The 25,656-nt window shown below is 40.5% G+C and overlaps 2 protein-coding genes across 3 annotated transcripts; both read right to left on the bottom strand.

Annotated features, from left to right (window-relative positions):
* Positions 1–2,251: 2,251 nt before the first annotated feature.
* LOC306986500 (E3 ubiquitin-protein ligase TRIM39-like) lies at positions 2,252–6,518 on the bottom strand. 2 transcript variants are annotated; one of them, XM_079589807.1, is made up of 7 exons: positions 6,387–6,518; positions 5,271–5,842; positions 5,068–5,163; positions 4,505–4,738; positions 4,275–4,413; positions 3,765–3,800; positions 2,252–3,602 (listed from the first exon to the last, which is right to left on the bottom strand). In XM_079589807.1, exons 2-7 carry the CDS (start codon positions 5,838–5,840, stop codon positions 3,058–3,060), a joined length of 1,620 nt encoding a protein of 539 aa, XP_079445933.1. In that variant the 5' UTR covers positions 5,841–5,842; positions 6,387–6,518; the 3' UTR covers positions 2,252–3,057. The 2 variants fall into 2 exon arrangements, with proteins under 2 accessions (XP_079445933.1, XP_079445934.1); XM_079589808.1 differs by having other exon boundaries at positions 2,253–3,602; positions 3,765–3,791.
* An 11,104-nt stretch (positions 6,519–17,622) lies between these two features.
* Positions 17,623–25,392, bottom strand: zc3h12ab (zinc finger CCCH-type containing 12Ab). Its single transcript, XM_079590911.1, has 6 exons — positions 25,228–25,392; positions 23,826–24,381; positions 22,010–22,149; positions 20,419–20,653; positions 20,210–20,310; positions 17,623–19,532 (listed from the first exon to the last, which is right to left on the bottom strand). The coding sequence occupies exons 2-6, from the start codon at positions 24,344–24,346 to the stop codon at positions 18,625–18,627; spliced, it is 1,905 nt and encodes a 634-aa protein (XP_079447037.1). The 5' UTR covers positions 24,347–24,381; positions 25,228–25,392; the 3' UTR covers positions 17,623–18,624.
* Between the last annotated feature and the right edge of the window lie 264 nt (positions 25,393–25,656).

Below are 25,656 nucleotides of genomic sequence, written 5' to 3'. Positions count from 1 at the left end.
GCTGACCAGTAAGCTGATAGAACTGGGAGTACCAATTACCACTTGTAATTGGATAACAGACTTCCTCACAGACAGGCCACAGGTGTGAGGACGTGAAAGACGGTCTCAGCTGAGCTCACAGTGAGTACAGGTGCCCCACAAGGATGCTGTTTGTGCCCTATACTTTTTTCACTATATACACATGACTGTGCCACCAACTCGGACAATAACAATATTGTCATTAAATATGCAGATGACACCACTATCCTTGGCCTCATCAAAGGTGGCAATGAATCATCATATAGGGACATGTTTCACAGGGTCACTGTCTATGGGGAGGACAATGATCTTGTTCTCAACATAGACAAAACAAAGGAACTCTTTCTGGACTTTAGGAAGAGAGCTTCCCCGCTACAGCCTCTAACCATCAAGGGGATTGAGGTGGAACGAACTGACAGCTATAAGTTCTTGGGACTTCATATCTCCGAGAATCTCAGCTGGGCTAAAAACACTGTTGCAACAGTGAAAAGAGCTTAGCAGAGGCTGCATTTCGTTAGGGTACTGAAGAAGGCCGGACTTAAAAGTCAACCTCTAACCCATGTTTATAAAGGCCTTGTTGAAAGCATCCTCACCAGTGGTATCACAGTGTGGTATGGCAACACCACCCTGGCTGAGAGGAAATCACTGCAACGGGTCATTAAGACTGCTGAGAGGGTAACCGGCTCAAACCTTCCCTCCATGGGCACTATATACATCCAGCTTTGCAAAAGAAAAGCACAGAGCATCCTTAAAGACAAACACCACCCAGCTTATGCCTTGTTTAAATGGGTGGACACAGGCTATAATTTGAGACATCGTAGGCCTGTGAGCATTAGCACCCACAAGGCCCGTTTGTTTAAAAGTGTTTTCCCAGCCACTGTCAGGCTAGTGGCACAGGACATTAAGGAGGGAAAACCGTATCCTACTCCATGTTTTTAATTATCGTAATGATCAAGTGCAATAGTAATTTATTCTATTTAGAGTTTTAATCTTGAATGCACAATATTACTATTATTTATTCTAATGTGTATTTATCTATACTAGGTAGGTTATGTATACACCGGTTCTGTATGTCTTTTGCATTCCTTTTAAAATGTCTAGTCGCTCTCTGCTCTACCTCATGATGTGCATGTGTATATGTGTATGAATGTGTTATCTTTTATACATTATTTTTAATTTAGAACTTGACTTTGAGAAACGCATAAGCATTCCAATGTACCTGTACTGAAACGTACCTGTGCAAATGGCAATAAACTTTTGAACTTGAACTTATAGGATAAACACGTGTGCGCAATCCCTGTTTCATGGGCCGTGCTTCACCATAGTATGTCTATGGGGCAATTTTGGGCTCCTCTTACACCCCAGGGGTTCAACTTACACCCCATTGCGAAGTATGTTCAAATGTGGTAACCCACACATTTCTACAAAATCCTCCCTCAGATAAATGACCCGTCAAAATGTGTCACAATGTAAAGTCTATGGGATTTTTTTCGCCTGCCGGACGAACATCGTTCACTCAATCGCTTATAAAAGTCAAAACTCAACTCTCCTCAATAATCCACACGATTTGATGTCCACCTCATTCATGGGTCTCTGACAAACGGTGCGGGACGAGTTACACGCCAAAGCTTTTACAGAAGAATAATAAGTATGCGAGATAATTTTTATGGCGAGCTCCAACAATATGGTGTTTGGACTTGATTTTTCTCTTATCTTTAGTCTTTATTACCTTTCTTTCTATCTTTGTTTTTGTATTAATTCCACTAACAATTCACAAATATGTAAATTAGGCCCATTAATATTTATAAATATGCACAGGTGAATTTTTTTCAGGTGAAAAAATCTCTTATCTCAAGCTAAGAGAAAAATATGAATATCTACTGAATTTTATATATCAAATATCTGTTTTAAATTTAATCTTAACATGTTTATAAAGTCACCTAAAGTGTGTGAATGTTATGTACAAATCAAACTGATGACCCTGGTTTATGGTTGTGAACCTGAAATGTAAGAATCACACTCAAAAATCTCTGTTACAGGCGAAATAATCATAATATTGGACAATAAAACAGACAAAAATAAATGAATGTCTTTATTCAGATGCTGAATCACTTTGATGAAAAGCAGCAACAACAAATGATTTTCTTCCTTTGAGTAAGAAGATATGTATTTTTTATGTTTTTAAACATTATGTCAGGGTTCTGCCCTGGCAGCTTTGTCTTTGTTTCATGCATCTATGTTTGTGTTGTGCTTAAACATGTGGTTTTGTCTTTGTTTGTGTTGGCCATGTGCTCCTCTGTCCCTGCCTCCTTGTTTCCCTGTACCACACCCCCTTGTCTAGTTGTGTCCTCGTTTGTCTGAGTATTGTCACCTGTTCATGTTCTCTGCTCCCTTGTTTGGATTCTCGTTTACCTGAGTGTGCTCTCCTGTCCCTTGTCTGAGTGTGCTCTCCTGTTCCTCTTGTTCTCTGCTCCCTTTATGTGTCTTGTGTTTACTGTCTTGTGCTGCAACTTACTCAGCTAGTGTCTATTTAGTTGCATGTTCATTACTTGTTCTGTGTAAGCTCGTGGCTAGCAATTGGTTATTGTTGGTCATGTGCTTGTGTGTGATTTTCATGTTTGATGTGAGCACATGGCTTGTCTCGTTATGCTGCCATGTGCTCTATTATCTAATGTCTGACCCTGCCCATCTTGTTATCTTATTATTGGTTCAGTTTCCCCACCTGTCCTCCCTCGTTACCTGCCTTGTTTGCTGTCCCATTTATTCCCCTTGTGTTTGCTGTCCTTTGCCAGATCGTTATCGCACATCGTCGCATGCTGTTGTTACCCTGCCTGTCTGATGAGTCCTGTCGTATGTGTGTCCTACCATGTCTAGTGTATAGTGTTTTCCCCCACGTGGTAGTTTCTGTTTTGTTTTACTTTAATAAAGCTCATATTCCTCTGCATCCTTGAGTCCTCACTTCAACCCTACCTCAACCTGTGACACATTAATTACATGAAGCATTATTTTCATCAAGTATTTAATATTAAGGCTGTAAATTCATGTATTGTGTTTGACAGATGTGATGATCAGTGGAGTTGAGTTTTTACCTCCATTAAGGCTCGGGCTAAAAAATGGATAGAGTTTCCCAGTGAAAGACTGATCAGTGAAAGAGTAAATATGAGAGCTGGACTCCACATCATAAAAGGAGACCAGACCCTCCTCATAATCCACAAACACACCGACCCGCTGCGGCTTCACTCTCACACACAGAGAGACAGGAGGATCATCACCGGCCCAATATTCATTCCCATTCTTCAGCCGCACAGTCCAGTATCCATCACTGGGACTCGCTGTGATCGATCCCTTCCTGTCAATGGATTCTCTGGCCAATCCTAAAGTCCAGTCAGTCTTTCCCTTCACCTGCACCTCAAAATAAAATCTCCCTGAGGAGAATCCCTCCTTTCCCAGGACACAGGAACATGTATCAAATCTCTCTGGTTTGTCTGGGAGTTTCTGTCTAATGTCTCCACATCTCACTTGTTTTTCATCATCAGACAGGATGAGATTAGGATGAGCTGTATCAGGATCCAGAGTCACATCCACTGAGAAAACAGAGAATATAAATAACAATCCAGATATTTAGTGATGATGTTTGTCAGATATTTAGTGATGATGTTTGTAATATTTAATCAGTTGTTGATCATACTGTAGGTCAGTGAAGCTGTGAGTATCTGAATGTAATGTAGTGCAGACAGCAACTGTACCTGCATACTGCTGCATCCTCTTCACATCTGTAGAGACTAATGACAATAAAACATCAGCAGATCTTTGACATGTTTATGTGTGGAGTTATAGACAAGATTTAAGGTTATATTTAAAGAATTGTGAACAACATGTTTTATCTGATCAACGTGTGTTTGTGTGTGTTTTAGCACTGCTAAGCTGTTGGAGATTCAGGCCTGATATTTCACACACATCCCTCTTCTCATGAAGATCAAACCTGCCTCTTAAACACATGATGTCTATTCATTTGATTTTCTGCTTTTGTAGTTTTGGTGAAACATGTAAAATTATTATCCGCTAAATTGATTTGCAACTGTTTATGGAAACCCTTAGGAAATGTATTCACCGAATATATTGATGGAAAAACTGAAAGGACAAACAATCACAGAGTTAACTAAATATTAATGTTCATCTTTACAGTTTCCCCTCTATACAGTTTTACATGTATAGTGAATTTGTATTTCACTGTGGTGTATTTGATATTGTCGTACCAGTTTGCGTGAGTTTCTCCTGTAGAGAGTCCTGCAGTTTAGTCAGAGCTCTCCTCAGAGTCTCCAGACTCTCATCAGTCTTCACACTGATCTCAGACCAGTTCCTGGTGTCTCTAGAGCTGCACAGGGATGAGTAAATCTACAGCAGGAGAGAGGAGAAATGCTTCAGCATGGGGAGTGTTCTGGTGTCATATACTGCATTATCATTGATCAGAGAGATGTTGACTGACCTGTAGGAGCTGGAGGTGATCTTCAGTGTGTGAGAGCCGCTCCAGCTCAGTGTTTCTCATCTTTAGCTCAGTGATCTCCTGCTCCAGCTCTTCAATGAGCTCTTCCTCCTGTTCCTCTGCTGCTTTCTGCTGCTCCTCCATCATCTCCAGCAGTTCAGTCTGACATCTCTCAATGCAGCGGATGAGATCAGTGAAGAGCTCCACACGGGCTGCTTTCTCCTTCTCTGTGTTTCTCTGAACAACCAGGACCATCAACACATTATTAGTGGTGTTTACTAAGAGAAGAATCAGTGTTATTATTTATCATACTTCAGTGTTTTAGACGGTTTTCAAAATCCCTCATTCTGCACCATTTGCACTGAATGATTCCTCAAATCATGTGTCTTGTTGAGGAGAGATGTGTTATTACTTTACTAAGTGATCAGCGAATCACAGACGTGTCGATGTTCAGACCAGCAGAGCGACCGTGAGTGTGAAATTTATTTTATACAACAATTCAATAAACAATTCAAACCACAATAATAGGTAATTCAATTAATTAAATTTAATCATTTAAAACTCACTTTTCTGACTTCTGCTGAGTGTTTGACGTCTTGAATCTTCTTGATTCTGTCCTGGATCTTCTGCTGTGTGTCTTTCTGTGTCTTCATCAGTTGAGTCTATAGACAGAGAACGCACAATATGGTTTCATAATTGATTCATATCATAGAACATATGATTCCTCATGATAAGAGCCATTTAAAGTCAGTTTGTCAGTAACTTTTACCTTCTTCTCTTCACTCTCCTCTTCTAAAGAAACAGTGTTGTGGTTCTGGTGGTCTTTCAAAGCACACATCAGGCACACGATAGTCTGATCATCTCTACAGAACAGCTCCAGAGGTCTCTCATGTTTCTGACATATATAGTCCTCCAGATTACTCACAGGATTGATCAGTTTGTGTTTCTTTAAACCTGCCACTCTCAGATGACGCTCCAGGTGAGTTTCACAGTAAGAGCTCTGACACACCAGACACGACTTCAGGGCGTTCAGCTTTCTTTCCTCACAGACGTCACACAGAACTGCAGCTTTTTTCAGAACTTCAGCTTTTTTCTCAGGACTTTTCTTTTTATAGTGATCTACGAGCTCCCGGAGTGTGGTGTTAATCTTGAGATCAGGTCTGTGCTTGAATGTTTCTTTACAATATGGACAGTTGCAGGTCCGGCTGTTGTCCCAGCACTTATTCAGACAGGTCTTGCAGAAGTTGTGTCCACATGGAGTGCTGACTGGATCAGTGAACACGTCCAGACATATAGAGCACTGAAGCTCCTCAGTCAGTGGACCGGAGGAGGAAGACATCGCTGGAGAGAGAAATGAAGAAGATAAATCACCTACTAGTCTAAAGTTTGGAAACACATTTTACTTTCTGATCTAATGACTTTTGCTTGAAGGACTGAAATAACAATTAGTATTATTATTAGCCTATTATTATAAATGGACGAGTGAAGGAAAAGACTGAACAAGCCTCCCGTGAACTCATTTAATACTGTTTATAAAAAATCTCACGATGCACTTCATGACGCTGGTTGAATGTAAAGAATATCTAGAGACAAAGAGTCTTTGAAGAAACTCAAATATATGAGAGATCATGTACAGTCAGCTGGTCATTACTGCAAACCCAGAGAAAGTGATCAGAACCCTAATGTGAAGCTCATTACACAAACACTTACTGTAGCAAATAAATAAATACATGAAGGAGCAATATTGATTTTAAATGTTTTTATCTGTTACTGTTCACTCCTGAACTGTATATTAAATATTATATGAGAAGACTGTAAGTTATTCATGCACTAATTAATTCTTCTTCTGTTTTTTATTTATTTATTATTACTTGTATTTACTTACATGGAGGTGCTTCCTCAATACTCTGTCTCCTGTTTTTTCTTGCTTTTGTTGATGTTGGTGAAGATTCTGCCGTTGTTCTTCCCTCTTCGTTTTCAAGAATAGAAATGTTATTGAACGATCAAAGAACTGATAAGAAATATCTAATGTGTATTTAGTCACTGAGGTTTAAATGAAATCTTACCTCGAGTCCGATTTAGTTTTAATCATTCATCATAATATTATTTCAAGTCAAATTTATAGCAAATTGGTTAAGAATTTATAGTGAGGGAAACACAACCATTCATTTGAAATTCAGTAAGAAACTAAATTTACAGAATAATCTGAATTTTGACCTGCTGTTTAGATTAACCAAAGTACAAAGTTCAAGTGATTTATTTTCCAACAAAACTATATATATATATATATATATATATATATATATATATATATATATATATATATATATATATATATATATATATATTTATATATATGTATATATATATATATATATATATATATATATATATATATATATATATATATTGTACTTGTACTTTTTTGAGTATATTTTTTAAATCTGTAATTTTACTTGTACTCAAGTAGAAATTAATCTAAGTAATCTACTTCGCTACTTGTAAAATCATATTTCATTACTGAGTACAATTTGAATTGATAATCAAACCTTTGACCGGCATTTCGGTAGCCAATAAAAATATCTGATCGTAAACGGACCAATAAAAACCCTGATATTTGGACTGAAAAAAGCCGCCGCAGTCTGAGGTTTTTAAGAGCTGATCATAAGTGAAGGAGGCAAGTAGCTCAGAGTGATTAATAGCTGGACTGAAAGTTTGGAGACACAACAAACGACATAGATACATTTCGATAGTGAAATATCTGACAATACTCTAATACTCATTTTTCTGAAGTATATAGACGGTTTCAACGGCAACAACATAAACAGCCGTTACTGCGCATGCGCGCCTTTGTGGCCCAAACTTAACTTCCGGTAGACTTCTGCAAAGAATCATTAACAATAGAGGCTGCGTTATCTTTCTTATGCGTCATCTTTCATTTTAATTGTGCAACATTATCAGAATGAGGTCATTGACAGCAATGCCGGTGTAAATTAGTAGTGAGATTTCAATGAAGAGCTGCGCGCTGACGCTAAAATGACTTAAAGTTATACTGCCAGAGGAATAATTGAAATACACTATGATTTTTATTTTTAATGTTCTATGTTTTTGTTTCAGAATGTTTATTATAATCTCCTGTCACAATAGCGTAGAAGTGGGGGGAAGCGTAGGCGTAAGCAGGGCTCGACATTAACGCTTGTCCTGAACAAGTGAGAGTGAATTTTACTTGCCCGACAGGACAATTAGCCTAATTAAAACGTCAATAACAACAAAATAACTATATAGGGAATCACCAAAAACGTGAGAATGATTCAGCATTCATTTAGTGTAAGTGTCGAATGATTTAAATAATGTACTGACGGACGGACTCGCATTGCCTCATGAGAAAGTGAAGCAAATGAGCGAAGCACACACACAGAAACTCATTTAAAATACTGCGGTAAAAAAATTATCCTGAGTTTTTATATTAAAAAGTAACGCGTCTTTGCATTGACTTAACATTGAAATCACTCGCGCCTGACGCGCTATTCGCGTCCGGTGTGTGGGTGCAGTAACGCATCTCACAGGAACACGTAACCGTGTTTTCATTACTGATTCCTACTGGTGGTTTAGTTTCGTGTTAAAAAGTAACTTTCTAACATTTGTTATTTGTTCAAAAAAAATATTTAAAACAATCTCATAACATTATTTAATGCAGTTGTATTTTTTTCAGTGTAAATTATTTAATTTGACAGTGTCGTCTTATTCTAATTTAATGATCAAATTGTAAAACATTTAAATGAAAGATGAAGCATATATTTAAAATGACTAGGGAATAATGCCTAAAATATCCTAAATATGGAGATTTAAATAGCCTATGTCAAAAGCTTACTGAACACTGATGAGAATGTTGCTTCAGAATAAATTATATTTACAACACACAAAAAAATAATATATAGGCTATATTTTTCTGAACAAGCAAATTTGAATTTGAAAAAGTGAATGACCGATTCACTTATTCGCAGGACAAGCACATGAAAAGGCTTAATAGCCCCGAGTTATATATTTGATATAGTATTATGGTTATGTGTCGAGCCTGAGTATAGTTTTATACATCAGCCCAGTCTATTCTGTAAAATTTGTGATAGGCTATGCAGAGTCAGGGTTTTTAGCACATTAATCTGACAATAAATGTGGCACACGCAGTTTTTATTATGCAACAACAAATCATAAAAATAATGAATTCATTATATTTTATAATTTTATAATTAATTTGGGCTAATTAATAAATCACAATCCCGTGCTATATGGGCATTGATATAAGATGAACCAAGAGTGGTTTTACACTCCGTGATAAAGGCCTATTACAGACCTAATTTCAATATTTTGCGGGAAACTGAAATCCGATCAGTTATCCAGATACAGAGAGCACTTGATGAACAAATGTAAACGCCGACAGCGACACTGATTAACTGACGATCCCTCCTGATCTGCCTGATCCCTCTAGAGTACATCATTACAATAACAAGCTAAATAAAATACAAAAAGCCTTGTTACACAAAAATTTCGCCACCACTAGCCAGATAACACAATAAACAAACACAGACCGGAAGTTAACTTCGGGCCAGGCGCGTAACCGTGGCAACGCGTGTGCGTTCGATGAAACCGTCTATAGCCTACAGCCCTACCAGCTGCGCGTTCTCATTCTCTCATCTCTCCGACAGCGAGTTTGACACCCTCCCCTCAGCGCGGGATTGCAGGTATTGCGCATCATTTTATTCATACCTGCAGGTTCTCTTACGAGAGTTCTCTTGTACTGCGTCGAAGACGATACGGGAAAGATTCTTTCTCGAGATATTGAAGCCAAAAATTTATCCTTAATTTTGTAATAATGTAAAACGCTTTGCAACAGCATACAGCCTTAGGGCGGAACAGCTTGCGGGCCTATTGGCTGCTCTGCAGCAAAAGCAGCAGCCTATGCGAGGCCTCTCATGACGCTTGACCCAATGTTCGCCGCTGCGTCACACATTTTTTCCCGCACTAAAAGAGCCGAGCGTCTTTTTCAAGATGCCTCGCAACTCCTGTGGCTCGTGTAGAGCACCACTCGGCGACGGGGACCACCATGTGAGTTGTGTTTCCTGCCTGGGTGAGGACCACGCAGCTCTAGCTATCGCTGATGGCGGCTGCCATCACTGTGAAATGATGCCTACGGTGACTCTGAGGACTCGCCTGGCTTTGTTCGCTGAAGCTGCACTTCCGCCCGCTGTAGCGCCGCGTCGTAAAAAGCACCGTGCTCAGCGGAACCCGGAACTTCCCTCCACCACGAGGAGCTCGCCGGCTTCGCTGGACTCTCTGACCGACGGACATAATATGGACGATGAGATGGAAGCGTCTGTGGAGGACGACTGCTGTTCTCTCCTCGCTTCGGGTAGCGAGGGATGGGCGAGCTCTGTGGATCTCTGTGAACGTCGAGGAGGAAAGGCATTGAAGCAGAGCTGATGCGTCTGCTCACGCAGGCCGTCGCGAGCCTCGGCCTCGAGTGGTCGGCGCCCAAGGAGCCTGCGCTTAACCCGCTGGATGGCTGCTTTCTGGCGGGGGACCGTGCTTCGCCGTACTCACGACTCGCGCCTTTTCTTCCTGAGCTTCACGAAGAAGTCGCGAAGTCCTGGAAAGCCCCTTTTTCAGCCAGGGTGCGTACTTCTGCCTCAGCAGCATTCTCCGTTGGACGGTGCTAGAGACAGAGGATACCAGTCCCTCCCTCCGGTGGAGGAAGCTGTAGCACCTCACCTTTGCCCAGCCTCTACTGGATGGCGGGCCAAGGTAGCGTTACCATCCAAAGCTTGCTGCATGTCTTCAGCTCTGAACAGTCGCGCTTACGCCGCCGCTGGACAAGCTGCGTCGGCATTGTACACGATGGCGGTGTTACAGATCTTCCAGGCCTCAACAGGCCCGAGACCTGAGACCGCGCTCTCGCTCGGCTGGACGCCGCCCCCCGCCGCGTGGGCCTCGGCCAAAGATCGTGATCAAGTCCGAGGCCTCCAAGCCTTACTAGCCCGTTTGCCTGCACACAAACGCCGTTTTTACGGCGACCCAGATAAATCTGAAAAAGAGTGTAATTTCTGGTGTCCCGGCTACGGCCGATGGTGTAATGTGTGTAACTGTAATGCCCACAATCCAGTGCCCATTCGTACACACAATCACAGCCCTACACAATATAGGGCTTGCACACATAAAATCGACTCATGTCGATTGTGCATCACATGTAGTGAATGTGCCCGCTATTCAGTGCCCACAAACACTACACGTGTTTTTCTATAAAAACAAAACCAATGCACGGCCAGTCAGTTCTAATAGACAGTACTCCCAGTGCTATAAATGTGGCCCGCTGTCACGCACCCACATTTATTCCCAGACATGCCGAGCCCTACTGGGCTCGCCCCGCGCTCTCTCTCGATTAAGCGCACCCCTGCTCGATTAAGCTGCAAACACAGCGTCCATGTTACAGCACACGGTTGCTCTCGCGTCGCCGCCATTTCGCGACCAGGGCCCAGATTTCATTCTACCCCTAATTACTCGTGCGAATGCATGGGAAAAACTTCCCGGGGTTTCAGAGTGGGTGCTGAACATTATAAAAAGAGGCTATTTGCTACAGTTCTCGCGACGCCCCCACCGTTACACGGCGCGGGTCGAAACTACGGTGAAAACAGAAGTAGCACATCTACTTTGAGCCGAAATAGCGAAACTATTGAGCAAAGGGGCCATAGAGCCTTTATCTCAGGCTCAGAGCGAAGGGGGTTTGTACAGCAGATATTTCCTGGTGCCAAAGAAAGACAGGGGTCTCAGACCCATTTTAGATCTGAGGCAGCTGAACAAAGTGCTTGTGAAGCGCAAGTTCAGAATGCTCACGACCAGAAATATCCTCGTGCAGATTCGCAGAGGGGACTGGTTTATGTCAATAGATCTGAAAGACGGGTATTTCCAAATACAAATTGCGTCACGTCACAGGCGATACTTGGGATTCGCCTTCGAGGGCCAGGCTTATCAGTATACAGTCCTCCCGTTCAGCCTGTCTCTAGCACCTCGTACATTTACAGTGTGCATGGACGCGGCGCTGGCACCCCTGAGACTCCAAGGCGTACGAATTCTGAATTACTTGGAGGATTGGCTGATTCTAGCCCAATCGCGATCAGAGCTTGTACAGCACAGGATGATATTACTCGAACACCTCGAGGTTTTAGGTCTCAGTCAACTGGGCAAAAAGTTCACTGTCTCCCAGTCAGAAAATATATTTTCTAGGCACAGAACTGGACTCGCTGTCTATGACAGCACAGCTGTCACCACAGCGCAGACTGAGTATTCTGCACATGATAAAAACTTTCCGTGGCGGCTCCATAGTTCCGCTCAGGAAGTTTCAGAGGATGATGGGTCTCATGGCCTCAGCATCATCAGTACTACAGCTGGGCCTGCTTTGCATGCGCCCGCTGCAGTTCTGGCTAAAAGCGCGAGTGCCGCGCCGAGCATGGGTTTCCGGTCTTTGTCGCCTCAAGGTCGATCAGGAATGCTTGTACCAGTCAGGTGTAAGCCTGGGGACTTCCTCGAGCGTGAAGGTGGTGTCTACGGACGCATCCACCTCAGGCTGAGGAGCGCTGCTCGTTGAGACGCTTTTGTCCCCGGATAAAAGGACATCACGTCCTGGCCCGTTCGGACAACATGTCAGTGGTGGCCTACATAAATCGCCAGGGCGGTGTCAGATCCCGAAACCTTTACAGGTTAACGGAACGCCTCCTGGTTTGGGCCCAGCACAATCTGCGCTCGCTGAGAGCTGCACACATTTGCCTAAATGTCGGCCCAGACAGACTCTCACGGAACAATGTTCCTACAGGAGAGTGGTCTCTACACCCACAGACAGTACAACTGCTCTGGAAGACATTCGGCAGAGCGAAAATAGACCTGTTTGCATCTCAGAAAAACACTCACTGTCCGAAAAATTTTCTCCAAGAGCAAGGACGCGCTGGCCCACGTCTGGCCCCGCTGCCCGCTCTATGCTTTTCCCCCCGTCTCGCTTCTACCTCAGGTATTAGAGCGAATCAGGGAAAGCGGATGCTCCGTGCTACTTGTGGCTCCGTTCTGGAAAAACCAAGCTTGGTTTCCAGTACTGATGCGGCTGACAGGCACTGCTCCATGGCCGATACCAGTGAGGAGGGACCTCCTCTCTCAGGCCAGGGGCTCGATTTTGCATCCTCGCCCGGAGCCATCAACGGGTACCCGCTAACCTCCCAAAGGGAGTATTAGACACGATCGAGCAGGCTAGAGCCCCGTCTACTAGACGGCTCTATTCCTCTAAATGGTCTGTGTTCTCTAGCTGGTGCTCAGTCCAGGGCGTATCACCCCTGCAGTGCGGGGAAACGGAGGTTCTCTCCTTCCTACAGGAGCTGCTGGATAAGGGTAGGACCCCATCCACACTCAAAGTTTACGTGGCGGCTATAGCAGCGTTAGTCAATCCAACGCTTGGCCGGTCACTTGGTAGGAACAACCTGGTTGTTTGTTTCCTTAAAGGAGCTAGGAGATTGAATCCTCCCAGACCTCCTTCAGTCCCCGTCTGGGACCTTTCTACGGTATTGGATGCCATGAAGGGTGCCCCGTTTGAGCCTGTGCACTCAGTTGACATGAAGCACTTGTCTTTCAAGACAGTGTTTCTTCTGGCTCTCGCTTCAGTGAAGCGTGTGGGGGATTTACAAGCGCTCTCGGTGAGAGCGTCGTGTATGGAGTTCGGGCCTAATGACTCTAAAGTCGTACTAAAGCCGAAACACAGGTATGTCCCTCAACACACCGTTCAGGGCTCAGGTTATCTCCCTGTCGGCTCTGCCGGCCTCCGAGGAAAAAGACGACGCTAGCTTCCTTTGCCCGGTTAGTGCGTTAAGAGCTTACGTGTCCCGCTCCGCTGCTTTTAGACAGACGGAGCAGCTCTTTGTTTCGTTCAGCGGACGTCCCAAGGGACTAGCTGCGTCAAAACAGAGCCTGTCCAGATGGGTAGTGGATGCCATAGCGCTAGCCTACGCATCAAAACGACTGCCGTGCCCGTTGGGCATTAGAGCACATTTTAAGAGGGGCATGGCCTCCTCGTGGGCTTGGTCTAGTGGAATCTCGTTGCAAGATATCTGTATGGCGGCAGGCTGGGCCTCCCTGTCTACATTTATAAGGTTTTATAACCTAGAGGTTCTCGCCTTGCAGGCCAGGCTTCTCTCAGTCTAAACAGACATATATGGTGTTTCTGCCCCGTTTTGTTCCGGCCCAGATTGCCAAACTGTTTTAAGCATCACTCACTGACAGTTATGTCTTATAAACAATGTATTGACCCAACATATATATTTATATACATATATATGCTGAAAATGCCCCTCGGGGCACTACTTGTAAAGGAATGATGCTATTCTAGCCCCTCTTTCCTATAACTCTGTGTGAGTTTTTTCTGGTGATTATACTATGTGTGCCCGGGGCGCGGGAACTACAGTAAGGTCATAGTCCAATATAGTTTCCAGAACAAAGGCTGCACATAAAATCATGCTTGTAGGGAAATAGACTGACATACACTGGCTTATAGATCTATATAAAACAGATATGTGGATCGTGAAACTTCTAGGAACAGGACTGTTCAAAGTTTAAGACAGTGGTCCTTTCCTTTTGAAAGAACTGTTTTTGCTTTATTTGAACTTCATTTCCAAAAGTCTCCAGTAGAGGCCGCCATTCTCTCACAATGACTGCTGTTATCAGTGTTTTGTTATGTATGTATTAATACTGTTATTCGCCATTGTGCCTGCAGGCGGCACTGCCACTTGTAATTAGTTGTTGAGTAAATAGAGAATGTTGGCTGTGTTATTTTAACATGGTATACACCCAAGTGTTTTTTACATGTTGATATTGAGAGTTATGTCAGATGTGCTGTGATCACACCTGGACTGGATTTTTTCTTTTGAATAACAAGTAGTTATTTGTAGTCTAGTACACACGGAGTTGGGCAAATTTAATCTAATTTGCTTTATGAATATCCAGTAAGTTTTTAAATTGGCAAATGGTTAGTCAACTTCTCCCCTTAAAAATAGTCTTGATAATAGAATATAAAAAAAACATTTGCATGTCCACCTATAGATTTTCTGCATCATCTTGTGGCTTGAAACATTCTGAATGATAGATTTGTCAATAATATATATAGGCCTACTTTTTTGGTCCCTGTAAGATTTCACTTTAATAGGTAATATTTGTCACTCCTAGGCAGTTGATTATTCTTATATTTTCACATTTTTAATGTTTTATCCTGTAAAGTTGTGTACACTATAGGATTTGTTAATACAGGTCAATCCTTCATAGCCGCTGATGTTTAACTAATGAATCACAAATCTGAGCTTCTGACATAATCTTTCACATCTCTGTGCCTGAGAATGCCTGAATGACTTTTTATTATCTGTGACAGTAGCCTATCTACTAGTTTATTTGCTCTGTTTGACAGCAAAGTTAAATGACAGTCATGTTCAAGATAGTGTTATAGATGCCAGAAAAAAATGGCAGCATTGTTTTCAGAAGAGATGTGACTCAGTCATCAGTTTGTTTGGTGATCTTACTTGCATCCATGTGCGGAAAATAAACTCTTGACTCATGAGTCGATATTTGAGTCACATCAGACAATCCTGAAGGCCAGTGAGAGCAGGATACCGATACACATCTAATGATTGTGATGACGTGCAGATAGTAAATATGTCACATAGTCTTTCCAGCTGTGTGACAGTGACAATGTACTGTGCATGAGTGCTTAATGGAGATTTTAAATAAAAGAAGAAAAAAACATTTGAGTTACAAGCATGAGTAATACTAATAGTGATGCTTGATTGTCTTTCTTTTTTTTTTTTCTTTTTTTTTTTACAATTGCAAAATTCCAAAGACCGAGATAAGAGATGAGAAACCATGCAAAAATTCTCTCCACCACAGAATTTCTGATTACTGACAATTACTGTGATTAGGGTCAATATTACCTGCAGGGGAAACTTCAGTACATCCCCTTCATAGTGAGCTCAGGAAGATAAGAACGCTGTTAGAAACAAAAATGTCTAAGACTGTAAATGTAGGTGTTGTTACTGGCTCTTAGACCAAAAGACTGATATGTGTTTGATATTTGATCATTTTACATGAGTTTCCACTTGCAGGATAGAGTCACAAAAACTGAGTAAATGAAAGCAATTAATATGCATTTACATACAACACTAACACTTAATTCGCTAAACAATAGTTTAGACTAGCTAAAGTGTGGGGCATTTTGTAAGGTAGCAGACAGTTCAGTTCAATACCACTGTGGTATTTTATTTTAAATCATATTTGAGAGTTCTGTCTGTCAGCGTATGAGCAAACCAAAAAAAATTGAAGATGAATTTCATAGTTTTGGGGAAGTCCAATGACCATGTGCACTAGAGACATGATCTCCCTCGTGACGCCTCTGTCTGAACCACTGAAACTCTAGAAAAATGATGTATCATTACTCCAGTCAGTGTATGACGACTGTCACCCCTGAAATAAGCACATCATATGATAATCATAATAAAGTATACTAAATTAAGTCTGGAAAATGACATACGTATGCTGTTGTCCCTCTCATAAAAGCTTTAGTTCCTCTGAAATCCTTTCACCTCCCCCAAAAGGCCACTTCCTCTGATAAAATGTATCTATTAAGGACATCTACAGCTCTTCATGTATGCGTTCTTTTCTGACGTCTTTGCTGCTGTGTGTGTGGTTTGTATTTTTCCAATTGAAATTACAAATGATTATTCAATAAACCCCATACAAAATACATCATTCTGTAGCCTTTCTTGGCAGTTTTCCCCTTCATGTTATACCACTTATTTAAGACCTTTAAAGTGTTATTTTACTTATATATTTTACTTTGTATTTTTTATATTAGTGCAAGGTCTAACAAATGTAAAAAAGTCATAACATAGCTATTTAAAAATATTATTTTGTCTTATATTTGTCTCTTTATTTCGTGTCTCAAGTTTTATCAGGATTTCAGCTTTCAGAAATCAAAGTTCAGAGGAATAAGAAGCTTTTCAATTTGCATGAAGGTGATTTTCTCATATTGAAGATAGTTCTTAATTTATCATTAAATATGTTTCACTCATTTAATGTTACAATATTTAATCTTTGAATTTTGCATACCGGTAATTTTTTTAAATAGAATAATATTTGTTTTACTCTTTCGTGAGAATGTTTCTGGATTACAACCATCTCTTGATTCGTGGAATGTAGTCAGGTGAAAAAAAGTCAAGATGTCCTTTATGATTGGGAATAATGTCAATAATATTACTTAATATAATGTTGTTAATCAGTTCCATCAGATTTTCTGGGAAAAGAAACATTTGCTTTTTAAATATAAACTCTCATGCATGTAAGTGAAAAGTTTTAGAAAACATTAGATGTTGTCAAATACAAAGGTCTGTCATGAAACTCTAGATGGTGCAGGCTAATATGTCTTTAACTCAATCTGCTTGCAATCACATCATTCTCTGTAAGGCACAGCTGATTGGTTCTTGCTGTATCAGTAGCCAATGAGCTCACTGCTCAACCTTCAAATACTTGGTTAGCATTTGCAGCAAGCTTCCAGAAACCCTCTACCTTCCCCAGCTCCACCTGTATAGATCTGCTATTGGTAATTCATGTACGCTATGTACAGCAGCAGCATGTCTTACTCGCGTATTAAGTCCTATACTTGCTCTGCAGCAACAGAAATAACAGCAGCAGCAGTGTAGCAGATCTATTCCACCAAGACCAAACATATTAAAATTATAATATCCATTACCATGCCAAACACTCCGTTAGTCGTCATGACAAACAACGTTATTCTCTCCAAGGCTAAATATCATTGAGGCAAAATGGTTAGCAAGTGGGTTATTTGCTTAGGTGGTGTGAAACTATCTGTGGTGTATATATAGCATTTACATTAGGTGGTTTCTTAGAAGGGAACAGTGATTTAAGTGAATGCATCCTTCACAGATGAAGCCGTCACTTGCAGCGTGAACGCTTCTAAAGGTCAGGTCTCCTCGAGCTTGTGATAAAGTATGTTCGTTCACACAATCACGCAGAGGAACAACACACAAGACATTCACTTGAACAGAATTTTAATAAAATTCAAAGACTGATGTGTACATAAATAAGGCATTTATCATCATAATATAAGATACAGCATAAAAAGCAAAGACACGCTTAAATGAGCTAAGAGCGCATTAAGATCTGATATGCCACTAAATGAAACGATGGCAAAAAAATTGCCTACTCAATATTGCAGACTTCCCTTTTAAAGTCTTAACAGCTTCAATACAAACTAACAGAGGCACCAAAAGTTCCATAACAGTGTTATTTGTGCATGTTTCATGATTTTGGCATTTACCTTTGAGAACTTTCACTGCTGATGATTGCATGCTTTAGGACATTTTATAAGTTAGCACTTATTAAAATGGGAAAATACACCAAAGGGTGCGTACTCTTCTACCTTTCTGGTAGTTCTGCTTAACAAGCGTCAGTTACGGCACATGGTGCCAACACGTTCAACCTACACGGTACTGCAGTCCATGCAGAACCACAAATAATAACACTTCAAACACAATTTTTTTCCACAAAAAAAATAATAATAATCATGCCATCATTAAATAAGATCTAATCTTTTATAAAAAATAATGACAAGGCTGATACTGAGAACCACAGCAAAAGGGTAAAAACCCTTTTAATACGACTAGTAGTGAATTCGCCATAGTTATACGTCAAATAACAATATTAAAAATGCAACCGAAATAAATCTTGGCTTGAATTGAGTCCATTTCATGACAAAGATTAAACATATATTAAAGTATAATTGTACTTTTAAGCTGTGCAGACATTAAAATAATTATTTTATTATTTCAAAACATGTCCTGACCGGGAACGGCATGACAATTTGTTTGACAGTAAATTCCGGGATTTTGGACCAATGAGATTTCACTGTGGGCGGAGCTACACTGCATTACATGACAGACTGGGACAAAATCACTTGTTGTGGTTGAGGTTGAGATCTTGGTGTAGCACACTCGGTGCCTGAATCTTTGTCTTGTTATCTAGTCTTTCAACAAGAATCATAGAGCCCCATCCTGAGACTGAAGGGTCAAAATCTCTGCTGCCAGTCTTTGTGGGTCCAGGAGAAATGGGAACCTGTCCATGGCCCGGTCCACCAAACGTGCATTGAAAATAGCAAGTAATTTCTTCCGCACCTGCTCCCGTTCGGACCATTGAGGACTGTGATTGGAAGGGGACCAGTGTCCATGTCCTCTCTCTGGCATCGCATTGTGGGATGCCGGAGGATAGCCACTATAATGGTCGGACCAGTAGCCCTGGTGGGGAGGAGGCCCTCTGCTGTGTGGAAATGAATACTGGGACATGTTGACGGGAGGGTAAATTGGACCTCCGCTGTAGGAGTGATAGCGGGGTTGACCGTAACCCGGGTTTGGTGAGCTGCTGTGGTGCTGACCGGCTCCACCAGCACTCAGGGATTGGTAGGAACAGCAACTGCAGGGTTGGGTATTGGCCGGAACGTAGTGATGCCGCCCACTGCTGGATGGTTTGGACTTCCTTTGGTCGCAGTAGTGATCACAATGGGGAGCTTCATGAGAATGACAGTCGTAAGAGCCCAAGCCAGAATCCATACCCTCTTGAGATCCGTTGTGGAAAGAATCCAGGCTTGTTGACGAATGCCGACGTTCTTTTTTCGAAGGAAACTTCCTTTGCGTTAGCGGGGGGGCTCCTTTAATGACAAGGACATTTTCACTGGCATAACTCTTCTTGAGAGATCCGCACACGTCGAGGGACAGTTTCTGTTCCAAAACTTCATCCAGAGATGGAGTCTGACTGGAAAGCGGCTGAGGTTTGTGCGTTGTGGATGAAATTTTGGCTTTCTCCCGGAGCTCATCGGCCAGGGCACGCTGGGATTGCTTGGTTCGCTCCGGATGATGGAACTTGCACTTGATTCCGTAAGTGCACTTCTTTCCTGCATTGATAATGGAAGAGTTTATTTTTTTGTTCACAAATAACCAAATCAAATGGGTGGTGAGCATCGTGCGATTTTGGCCACGATTTGGCCGTCTGAGACAAATTTTGCAAATCCTAAAAGATTCCTCTGATCCTAGTTTAAAATCTGAAGTCTTTGATCGTTAGTTTGACATGTTCACCAACAGCCGATTAATGACCGTTGCGATTTTACCTCAGACGAAATTCTGGAAGTGTCAGAAGATTTGACTCTCAGTCCTGCAGTGTGACTTCTCCTACGACTACCGTCAAATTGTCTTTTTTTAAGAAAAGCCATGACCAAAATGAACGGTAGAGATTTCTTTGTAGCCACCATTTCAATACCGCTTGTAATGCACTGGGAACGTATGTGTCATTGATTGATGATGTAAAACTCTGGACAAGTTTTCTTGCGTGTGTCCGTTTTTAACGTGTCTTGACTGTCGTACAGTTTGACATTAATGATGATGACAACTGAGATCTTACAGCATGACACGGCTTACAGCGAAGATCATGTTCGTACAGTCTGACAAGCAACAATCGTAAAGGACTATAATAAAATCGCAGTGTGCACCCGGCTTAATACATCTTACTGACATGCCATGTGAACACACTTGAACAGTGTCACTCATTCATTAAAGTCAGAAAAAACAAACTCACCATAAGGACAGGGCTGTTTCTTAGGTATACGTGGAGTCTTCCTGAGAAAGTTGTCGAGGGTGGGTCCATGTCTTCCCAAAGGGTCATCTGGAGGCATAAACCTAGAAAAAAGCAATGTGAATTTAATCAAATTGGAAAGAATTAGCAGCAGGGCTATTATCAAACAGCGTGACGTATGCTGCAAATGACCAAAATGCAACAGCACTTACTTGTCATTGACGAACGAGTACATCAGAAGCCTCTCCTCTATAAAACGCTTCCACTCAGGACGTTCTCCTTGCAGATCTCGGTAAGTGTCATTGGATACAATGATGCCGTCGGAATCATAGGCCAGCTTCACGATAAAACGGTCATCATAGCAAACCACTCGTTTTCCGGCCACCCTTCTGGATGGTGTGAACACCAAGAGCTTCCTCCGTTCTAATTCCCGCAGAATGTGCTGATCTGAAGAAAAATATTCATGAAATAAGTGTTGACGCATTATGCAATTGTTAAAATTAGGGCAGTCATTTTGATGCTATAACTTAGTATACTTATTTTAAAAAATGACCATACAATTAACATATTTAGTCATGCAGCCTGACAGTGTGTAACATTTGTAATAAGAAATTGGAGTATTTTAAACTTGAAATGTGTTTTGCACTTTCTAAAATTAAATCTATACGAGTAAGACATATATGCATTGGCTAGATGCATATGTCTCATGCATATATATGAACCTCGGACACATTAAAAAACTTGATTGTAAAATGAATTTCTGTGAAATGTAAGCCAGTGATAGGTTTACAGTATGTGCGTGATATGGAAAAAAACAAACAATATACTGACTTCTAAAATTACTTTTTGAAATATAAATTTAATGTTTTTTGTCTGTCAAAAAAATGTCCTCAGCAAATATCAATATTTGATTGACATGAAGTTAACAGCATTTCATGTTATTAGTTTGACATTGTTATTGACATATGAGATTAACACCATATCATTTAATTGGTTTGACATAATGTTATTGATTTACAGCCAATGTTGGAACACACTGTCTACTCTGTTAAAACTAAAGAAGTCTTGTTGGTTTTCAAGTATACTTTTGGACCAGCTGGAACAAACACCCCAAGGGAGAAAGATTGTTGGCATCTTAATTTGCTTGTGATTTCCATTGGGCACGTGCCCATTTACACATCGACAGTTTAATTAAAAGGAAGCAGGAATTCAAACATATTTATGCAATGTTTGCATAGTGAAATGGCAACAGTTGAGACAAATCAACATCACAACTAACCGTTGGTTTCACGGTATTATTACTACAACCACAAAGTTGCATTATTTCCCTCTAGCTAGGTCAAACTTCTTGAGAGATTGGCAAACAAGCAAATCAAACAGGCTGGTACATTGGTACAAAAGCAGCAGTCGCGTTATTACACTGCGGCCTTCTTTGTTTTACGAGGAAGTAACGAAAGTTTTAAAAACCCAAGGTACTTGCCAATATATCCGATTACATACTTCATTCAGTCAGCTACAAAAATTAAATCATTTAGGGTTTTCCCATACTTCCAGTTCTATTATTTTACACATGCGTTTGATTGGGTTTAAAACCAGACATAAAAAAACAGAACTGCATTTCTAGTGATCCATGTAAACTTTAGTTGAAAAATCAATCATGCATTATTTGCAATCTCCTGTCATCATCTGTTGCCTCTTTGTTTGGCCATTTGGTTGCTATGAGGAAACAGACACTGCTTATGGGAATGTTCTTTCGGACAGCAGGAATCGTTCCCGACACCAGGTGCATTCCCTTTTCCTCACCTGTAATGGGCACATCAGGTCGCGGCTGTTCTTTTCTCCAGGAAGGCACAAACACGGTGATATCAACGTGACCCCGCTCCAGGAAAAAGTTCACTGCCAGCTGGATTCCCAGACAGGAAAAAACTTCCTTGTTCCCGTGGCTAAGAAAAAGGTTTTAGAAATTAGGTTTGAATTTGCATAATAAATTCATATTGCATGTTGTACAGACATTAATTCATTTGGCAGGCACTTTTAGCCAAAGCTACTTACAAGCAAGGAATATCAAATTTGTAACTTTTTAAATTGAAAGTTATTTTAGAGCAAATCAACTACATAACCAACAGACATAATGAGATCTGCTGATGAAAGCAGTAAGATGATATCAGTTAATTTTCTTTCATTATCAGTTTAAAATAAATGTTGTTATACTTCCTTCTAGACAGTAGCAGACTTGTCAATAGGCAACATAGGGTGATGTACAATTCAGATAAATCACAAAAGTGGTGCAAGTGTTATTTTTTTCAAAACAGATACAATTAGATGAACAAGTACATTTTAGTTTAAATCCAAGCTGTAAATCACCAGAAGTGGGTGTGTGAAAAGTCTGTTTTAATAAGGTACTTAAAAGTGTCTGATTTATAGGAATAAAAATAGCACAAAGGTGGGCAGAGCTATCCAATCAGACGACATGTTGCAATGCTGTTGGGCCTGTTCAGTTTCACAGTGTACTTTTCACAGACATTCTCCTTCAAGATAGAAAGAAGGAAGGGAGGGGACTGGAAACGGCACTGATTTGCATATAAGATTATTTGCATACTGGAGTAATGACAGCTACAGGAGCCTGGAGGGGCAAATCTGGACTCTACTTGCAAATGCGGGTGAAATACAAAGGGAAGGGAGGGTTTTAAAAGACGCAGACGGCATACAATGCTTCAAAGGATCACAAGAAAACTGCAAATTCACTTTGGAAACATATGATCTAACTTCTCCAAATAACTTCCTAATTTTCTGGTCTGACATTTGGAATTAATCACTCATTACGACAAATCCCACGCAAAGAATTTGTTGAGAAAAATACTATGATGTGGAGTGTCCAAATACCATTCAGTCTGTCCAATAACGTTTATCTGTTTTCTATTACCGGTACATGATTGCCAAATACATATACATGCTCAAATAAGCGGTCAGTCATGACTCATAAAGTTGCCCTTCACATGAGCCCAAATACATGTGAACGTATTCACAAAAACAGAAGGAAATGGACATGATTTGCACATTTTTAGGAATGTGTGTGAGGAAACACTGGGTTTTATTAAACGGTGACAATTACTGAATGCTTGTAAAAATACACAGTACAAAGGATAAACAATTCTCAACCGTTCCCTTAATTTGTAAACACTATTCATCAATTTTACAGTAAACAAACAGACTTGGCCATGTAGTAATGAACATTCCTCGATTCATTATAATCAGAATAATTATTTGCAAAGCCAACTATAATTAAGACAAAAAAGTGTGGCACTATTAAAACATTAGCCCAACAGGGCAACTTTTTGCTAAACCATTTTTGATATTCCGTTTAAATGGCAAAAAAATTGCACTTTAAAATATTTCAAAAAATGTAAAGGGAAAGCAGCCTTAAATAGAACAACATGTACTAGTTCTATAAAAACTGTTATCTAGTGATTTTTAACATTTAAAATGTCCTGTTAAACATTTGATACAAAGGAAAGGGTCATCAAAATTAATATTGCCTTTAAATTTATTGTAAATAGGAATAGCAAAGGGATGGGAGAAGTAGTGTCATTTAAAGCATGTCACGTGTACAGTAACTCACCTCATGGCTACATTAGACCCATCAATGACTATCGGTCTGAGTGCGTCCTCGTCCTCTACCAGCTCTTCCGGAGCACTTGACACTGCCAGAGCACTTTGACTTTGGGTTTTACTGGAACCATCCCCACGTGGAACCAGCACCGGGGACGCTGTAGGTTCCTCTCTCTCTTCAGATTCCCCAGCAGCCTGTATCAGCTCCCCCAGAACCCTGTTGGTGTCTGCGCTGAGGCCGAGTTTCAGGAAAGCGGCGCGGACCTGCGTTTGGGAAAACCCCAGCTTGAGGAACAGGTCGAGCTGGGTCTGAAAGTCAGACCCCGGTTCTGAGGATTCATCTGGAGTCAGGCTGGGCTGAGCCGGGTCCATTCTGACGTCACAGAAAACGGGAGGGTTGTACAGAGACGTAGGTGCTGTTACCCATGCGTTGGTGGGGTTTGCGTCAGATTTGTGTGATCCTACGCTGGATGACCAAAGGGAATCCAAATACAATTGTAACGTGGGGATGGTGCCGATTTCAGCACTCATCTCTTCATCTGGAAAAACGTCCTCGTCAGTCACGTCTGTTTGCAGAAAGCGTAATGTTAGAGATAAGATAAATTAAGCATTTATAACCTCAGATGACAACGTTTGAACAGATGAAACTAAGATATCATCTACAGATCACATGGCAATACTATGTGACAATCAGACTGATATTTCAAACATTTATAAATGTATGAATCTAATTAGAAATCTTAAACCAATTAAAAATTACAATAATAGCTACAATTCTGATATGGTTAAAATAAAGACAAACATTTTATTCCCAAAAATAGGCTACATCTTTTTTTAAATAAACAATATTTTATTAAAATTAGTTAGTTCTATAAATTATTAGTGTATATTTATATTAAAACTTATAAAATGTATGAATATTTATAACTAATAATTCATATTTATTAACTCAATGACATCTAGAAGCAAACAAGCTGTAAAAAGCAATGCATCTAAACTGTTAATGTACCTTTTGAACAGGAAATGTCATCTTCAGACGTGAAACTTTAGGTTTCACAGCCATTAAAAAAAAATAGTAGGTTACTAAACTCATCTAGTCTTATATATTTTCACTACAACACCGACATCAAATGATTTCAGTTTTAATTATCTTTATTTGCGGGGCGTTCCCGCATTCCAACACATGGACGCGCTCTATACCCCTTTTTAACTTCATCACTTTGTTTACAAAAGTTTTAAAGTTTATTTCTACATACTACTTGACAAAATAAGTAGCCATTAAACAGTTCGCTATCAGAAATGTCAATGACAACTACTAGGAAAGTCAATTTACCGAATCTATCGTTTAGTGTACTTAAATGTACAGATAAATAAGTTAAAACAGTTACAAGCAAACCAAAAGTCATACGAACCTTTACGTTATCTGTTCTCTGTGTTTTGAGGTGCTGTCTTGTGGTAATTAAGTTAATACGTTCATAAGTTTCACTCCTGATGAACCCAAAGCAGCAAAATGCTGGAGAGAGATTCGACCATAGACAGTATATGGTTTCGACACACCTTTATGTCGCAAAACCAGGAAGTAGGCTAAGCAAAGACGCACTTGTTGACGTCACGGAGCGGAGGCCTTTGGATTTTACCAGACAGTTCTCTTTTTCCTCCATAAGTTTACTGGTATATTTTTGTCAGTCCAAATTAAACTTATAAATATTACCCTTGAAATGATATCTTATAAACAGATTTAATTGTGATATTGATATATTTTGTACATTGTATGATTTATTTTAGAGTTTTTGGTTAGATTTCTGTTTATTTATTAATGACCCGATCATGCCCAGATGTCA

The sequence above is a fragment of the Phoxinus phoxinus genome (assembly GCF_949152265.1).
Source record: "Phoxinus phoxinus genome assembly, chromosome: 19".
NCBI classification, from domain to species: domain Eukaryota; kingdom Metazoa; phylum Chordata; class Actinopteri; order Cypriniformes; family Leuciscidae; genus Phoxinus; species Phoxinus phoxinus.
Note: the sequence above shows the minus strand (reverse complement) of the source record. Positions and strands in the feature narration are given on the sequence as shown.